General features: G+C 39.0%; 1 protein-coding gene across 1 annotated transcript; it reads left to right on the top strand.

Moving 5' to 3' along the window:
- Nucleotides 1-2287: 2287 nt before the first annotated feature.
- On the top strand, nt 2288-4841 carry LOC110497177. The gene is made up of 4 exons (XM_021573153.2): nt 2288-2403; nt 3220-3716; nt 3988-4410; nt 4558-4841. The coding sequence occupies exons 2-4, from the start codon at nt 3241-3243 to the stop codon at nt 4574-4576; spliced, it is 918 nt and encodes a 305-aa protein (XP_021428828.2). The 5' UTR covers nt 2288-2403; nt 3220-3240; the 3' UTR covers nt 4577-4841.
- The last annotated feature ends 1977 nt before the right edge of the window (nt 4842-6818 follow it).

Raw genomic sequence — 6818 nt, forward strand, 5'->3', positions numbered from 1 at the left:
AGAATCTAGTCTAATAGGTACATGATCAGAAACATATGTGAAACGTCATGCCGTATTAAGACCTCTGGAGCGTTTTAAAATTGCAATGCGGACACCTTTGACAAATACATTGAGGTTTTTTGTCTTTATACAGGACCAGTCAAAAGTTTGGCACGCCTACTCATTCAAGGGTTTTTCTTTATTTTTACTATTTTCTACATTGTAAAAAAGTAGCGAAGACATCGAAACTATTAAATAACACATGGAATCATGTAGTAACCAAAGAAGTGTTAAACAAATCCAAATATGTGTTATATTTGAGATTCTTCAAAGTAGCCACCCTTTGCCTTGTATATCAGACTACGATCAGAATCAGTAATGTGTTGTCGATCTGAACAGTGATCACACAACTGCTGTCTGCGACTAACAGGAAGACACCGTTGATACGTCTATGGAAGGCACAACATTGACCAATATTATCAATATATTTCTACACCACAGGCGCTGTACATTAATAAAACCTGATTGGATTTTGTGGAGGTAAAACACTCAAACAGTATAGGGAACTTCTACAGTTTATTGGAGATTTATTATAGGAAGAAAACCCTTCTTTAAACAACGTATGATCATTGATACACGTTCATTATCAAGTAAATATGATTGATTATATTTCTAAAATATATGATAAGGTTATATGATTGATTGCACATCAATTCCCATATCAAATCCTCAGCCTTTTGTGAGCCTATTTTGCTGCTTCTTACTGTGGACTGTTGCTGCATCATGCTGGACAGTTGAACCATCCACTTCTGACACCGAAAATCCAGAAGAAAACCCTCTTGGGGTTCCAGACACTAAGACAAGAGTAGCTTAAGGGACATTTCAAAGTGTTTCAACTTCATTTTCATCATCTCCAGCACCACCCCAACATCAACATACAGTGTGTGAAAATTGCAAATTTCTATGTTTTGTAGTTAAAAAAAAAAGATGTTTCCAATGACATCATCAACCAATTTGTAGAGAATTATTAGGCAACGTCTACTCATTATTTGTTAAAATCACACAAACGCACACCGATGACGTCATCTTTTTTTTACCACAAAACATAGAAACATGCCATTTTCTCATATGTTGTTGATGTTGGGGTAGTGCTGGAGATAATGAAGTTGAAGCATTTTGACGTCGCCCATTAGAGTCAGAGTGGATGCAGTACCACCCCAAGGGGAAGACCTGGCACATTGAGTATGACACTGCCTGGGTTTCACCTGGTGTTGGCATGGTGCCGAGCAACCAAGAGGAGGACTGTGTTTACGACCCAAAATGAATCATGAAGGGAACCATAGAGAACTTGTCATTCTGAATAATCCTGTTGAAGTGCAAAATACAGGTAACTGCCAAAATAATAGAAACAGTTGAGTAAATGAGGGGTACAAAGTATATTGAAACCAGGTGCTTCCACACAGGTGTGGTCCCTGAGTTAACGAATCACTTAACATTCCATCATGCTTAGGGTCATGTATAGTATAAAAATGCTGGGCAGGCCATTATTTTGACTACCATGGCGATGCCCCCATCCACAGGGCACTAGTGGTGACGTAATGGTTTGATGAGCATGAAAACGATGTAAACCATTTGCCCTGGCCGTCTCAGACACCAGATCTCAACCCAACCGAACACTTAGGGGAGATTCTGGAGCAACGGCTGAGAGAGCGTTTTCTACCACCGTCAACAAAACACCAAATTATGGAATTTGTCATGGAAGAATGGTGTCACATCCCTCCAGTAGAGTTCCAGACACTTGTAGAATCTATGCCAGGGTGCATTGAAACTGTTCTGGATCGTGGTGGCCCAACACCCCATTAAGACACTTTATGTTGGTGTTTCCTTCATTTTGGCACTTACCTGTACAATACTGCACTTAAATATATAATGCACCTTAAAATAATGTACCTACTGGACAAAATGTATAATATTAGTCAATAGGTGTGTTCTATAGGCTAATAGTATCTTCAATTTAGTCGCAAATGACAGCTGTGTACTCACTGTTCAGATTGACTCAACAACTGATCTTAGTCTGATGTATAAACACTACAGACATAATTTTACTGGTCAAAGGTGTCAGCATTGCAATTTCAAAATGCTCCAGACGTCTTGCAATAATAAGATGTACCAGACATGTTTATGTACCCATTAGATTAGGCTTCTTTCTCATCTGAGTTGGCGTGGTTGCTTTTCACTAGCAAAGAGATATCCTGGTCATAAATATGGATGGACTTTGCTCTCTCTCTCGATTTAGAATTTGAGAGAGAGGGGGAGGGGGGATAGAGCGAGGGAGAGGAAACCGAGGGGAAACGAGAACTAAACTCTGTCATATAATCCTGAATTAGTCTGACTGGTTGGTTGAATCTGATTCCACAGTAGCAGGTAAGGATGACCAAATTATAATTTGACTTTTTAGAAAGTTGCTTATTAGCTACTTCACAAATGTTAACATCGCATTGAAACATTTAAATCACAAGCCAGAGGATATAATCCAATATCTAGTATTTTCTATAAAAGTGAATGATACAATAGAGATTATCTGAATTATAATGTATTTATAAAATTACAAACAAGTATCAAGTGCTTGTAACATACCAAGTACATTGTGCACTATTCACGTATTATTCATGTGAGCCAAATAAATATACTAAGGCAACACAGTAGTTGGCAAAAGCATGTGACATTTCTGAATTAGTAGCCTGGATAAAGTCTATTTGTGGTCGACATGTTGCCCTTTATAATTCCTATTTAACTGGCAAGTATTACAATGTGCAGGCGGAGTCTCCTTTTATTACACTTCAGGTTACTTCCACAGGGCCTTCAGAAAGTAGTCATACCTCTTGATTTATTTGTTGTTGTTACAGACTGAATTCAAAATCAATGAAATAAATAAAAAAATCAATTTGGAATGTCAAGGCAAAGGGGGTGTGAATACTTGTGTAAATGAGATATTTTCAATATTTTCAATAAGTTTGCTAAAATGTCTAAAAACATGTTTTCACTTTGTCATTATGGTGTATTGTGTGTGTAGATGGGTGAGAGAAAAAACATTGAATCAATTTTGAATTCAGGCTGTAACAACAAAATGTGGAATAAGTCAAGAGGTATGAATATTTTCTGAAGGCCCTGTAGGAGATCTAAATCGTTACTACAGGATTGCAGAAGTTTGTCTATTCATAAAAGCATATTTTGCCACAGGTTCTCACAGCTAGAATCATCATGTTGACTAGGGCTTGCCTGAGGAAAATGAAACCAAACTCTCCATACTTAGACAACTTTCTCGACACTGGTGAACATCCTGAGGATCAACAAACATATGTGATGTTCCATGGCACCTCAGTAGAGGCTGCAGAGCTGATTAAGAAGAACGGCTTCATACTATCAAGAGCAGATATCAGCATGCTTGGTGCTGGTGTTTATGTTACACGGGACATTCAAAAAGCCTGTGAATACCCTCTTGGTGTTTCCAACTCTAAGAGAAGAGTACTAAAAGTCAGAGTGGATGTAGGGAAGGTTAAGATCATAGACCAGCAGGATCACCCCATGCAGAAGACCTGGCATACCGAGCATGGATATGACACCGCCTGGGTTCCACCAGGTGTCGATATGGTAGAAAGCAACCGACAGGAGAACTGTGTCTACGACCCAAAGAGAATCAAAGTCATGGAGGTCATGAAAGTAAACAAAAAGACCATGTACGTATGAAAGAGACTGTTGTAGTACAAACCCTCTGATTGGTTTTACCTGTGATGATGCAATAGATACATTCTAGAGCTTTCTAATGGATTTGTTTTTAGAGCCTAGTTTGGGAGGTCAGATGACCAGGAATTTAAAAAAAAACTACATTTCCCCAATGACCTAAAAATCAAGTCTCCTTTAACAAATCATTATTTTAAATAAACTATGTGAAGAATGGAAGCTAATATAATATCATAATGAAGCAAAAACTGTCTGCTTGTCTTACAGATCTAGATACCGTCATCTTCAGAGTGGAGTCACTCCTGAGGACAGCCACGTCTACGTGATGTATCATGGAACATCAAAACAGATTGCTGTGAAAATACAGAGAAATGGATTCGAACCTTCCAAAGATGGCATGCTTGGTGCAGGTGTTTACCTCAGTCGAGACATCCGAAAAGCCATTAAATACCCCATTGGGGCCGATGACTCAGACAGGATGGTTCTGAAAGTGAAGGTGGATGTTGGCAAGGTTAAGATCATTAACAAACAGTGTGACATGCAATACAACTGGCACACTAAGCATGGGTATGACACTGCCTGGGTTCCACCTGGTGTTGGCATGGTGAATAGCGACCGAGAGGAGGACTGTGTTTTCGACCCAAAGAGAATCACAGTGCTGACAATGCTGAAAGTGTCCACCATGAAAATGTGAGTGATATTGAGCCACAGTCAGTACCTTATCACAATGGAAGTACCGCTACAGTAGAAGGCTTGAAGGGCACTTAGTGTGAGTTCCACTATACACACATGCAGGTTTTAATTGAGACAGCTTGTATTCTATTCTGTTTCCTGCAGATTAAACCCGTCACTGTAGAACTGATGGCGTTCTGCATCCAGCATCACCTCATGGTCACCAGAAGAGGATGGTTAGAATCAGACGGACCCACATGATGCAGTTCATAGGAAGAAGAAGCTATATTTTGCAGGCCCACAAGATGATTTCACATGTCAATCTATATGCAATCAATCATTTAACCTCATCATATCAATTATTCATATTTACGTGATGTAAATAATGCATGTGTAACAATGATCCTCGTTCCTATAATAAATCTCAAATAAACACGTTTCACATTGTTTGTTGTGTTTTCCCCCCTCCGAATTCCAATCAGTTATTCTATTGAAGTATCTGTGCTGCAGAAATATATGAACTGATTTAGTCAATGTTGTGTGTCTTCCATAGACAAGCAGCTGAGTTCCACTGTTTGCGGAAGGTGTCAGCCATTTTGAAATGCTCAGATTGGGATACCATATGTGTTTATAGTTCGGTATTCATTAGACTACCTGTACTATCTGAGTGGGTGTTGTTGCTTTCCCCTTACATAGAGGTGTCATGGTTCTACATTCTGAGACTAGATTCAGCCGCAGGTCCCATTTCTTTCTTGAACGGATGGTCGGGGGGCCGGAACATAATTACAAATCATTTGTAGACTGCAAATTGACCGCAAGAAGCACAAACAAATAATGTTAGACTAAAACATAATAACAAACCTCTATTATACATGGAAATACCTTAGAACAGATTTCCCAAATGAAAATCACTTGGAGCTGATTTGCTGGTGTTTTTACTGTCTTTTATGTCCAACCATTTAACTGGGCCACCAGTTGGAGATCCCTGCTCTGTGTGCCTTATCCATCTCTATAGAGACAAGCGTTGTAACCAGGAAATGAAATCAGTAAAGCACTCTGTATGAAGTACTACTGTAGGTTTCCTAAGAATACAGTATAATAATCCTGCATTTGTCAAGTAGTAGCAGGTAAGAAAAATATCCTGTAATTCTAGACAAATGAACAGTCTTGTTATTGACTAGTGGAAAGCACAGTAGCGAGATCAGTAAGAAGCACTGTTTCCTAAGCATACACAGTATAATAAACAACAGTCTTTATTAAACAGTCTTGTTATTGGACACTTATCTTAGATATATTAAACCATCCCTGTTTACAAAGTACATTTATATGTAAGCATGATAATGTTACAACACTTGTAATATTACTGTAACAATAGTGATTCAGCATATTGTTATTGTATAAATATCACTATTTGGTGTAACAATTTCAGTTAAAGGTCTATTTAATATTACAATGTGTTATTGTGCATTGTATTGACTTATAATACAGTTCATCTCAGCAGAGGTGTATTCAGTTGCAGTTTGGTTTCTAGTTTATGGCTAACTCCCCATACTACATCAACTTCCTAGACAGCAACACACTTCCTGAAGACCAGACAGAATATGTGATGTTCCACGGCACCACAACAGAGTTGATTAAGAACAATGGTTTCACACCAAGTGCAGACAGAAGTGTTCTTGGAACTGGTGCCTATGTTAGTTGGGACATTCTAAAAGCCATTGAAAACCCCCCTGGTGTCCCCTACTGGGAGAAACGAGTACTTCAAGTCAGAGTGGATGTGGGGAAGGTTATTATCATAGAGAAGAAGAACCACCCCAAGCAGAAGACCTGGCACACTGTGCATGGCTATGACACTGGCTTGGTATCACCTGAGGTTGGCATGGAAGAGGAGGACTGTGTCTACAACCCAAAGATAGTGAAAGGTCATGGAGATAACTGGAAATAACTTGAAAGTATGAAAGACTGTTGAAATACATTGCAAGCCATTTTTCTTGTCATTACCTGCGATGGTATGGAGTGGTACGTGACAACTTCACAGTAGAGCAGTGATTCCATTTGGTGATGAATTGTAAAAAATATTTTACTCCCCCTTCCTCAGTCAAACAACAAAATAATTTGCCTACAATATGAAATAATGTAACATACCTACAAATGCAATATCTAATTTCAGCAAATACTGTATGTTTTACTGATCTAAAAAGTCACCCCTGAAGGTTGCCGTGTCTACGCCATGCATGTTGAAACAACAAAACAGTCTGCGGTGACACTACAGAGATATGGCTTCACACCATCCAGAGATGGTATGCTTGGTGCTGGTGTCCGAAAAGCCATTAAATACCCCATTAGGTGTTCCTGAATCCGACAGGGGGGGTTCTGAAACTAAGGGTGGATTTTGGAAGAGTTCTGATCATAGACAATTACCACTT

Source organism: Oncorhynchus mykiss, chromosome 10 (assembly GCF_013265735.2).
Source record: "Oncorhynchus mykiss isolate Arlee chromosome 10, USDA_OmykA_1.1, whole genome shotgun sequence".
Lineage (NCBI taxonomy): Eukaryota > Metazoa > Chordata > Actinopteri > Salmoniformes > Salmonidae > Oncorhynchus > Oncorhynchus mykiss.

Bases quoted from the DNA above. Each gene is read 5' to 3' on its own strand.
- LOC110497177 (XM_021573153.2), top strand. From the start codon at position 3,241: ATGTTGACTAGGGCTTGCCTGAGGAAAATGAAACCAAACTCTCCATAC. The intron at 3,717-3,987 runs GTACGTATGAAA...CTTGTCTTACAG, and splicing joins AAAGTAAACAAAAAGACCAT to ATCTAGATACCGTCATCTTC.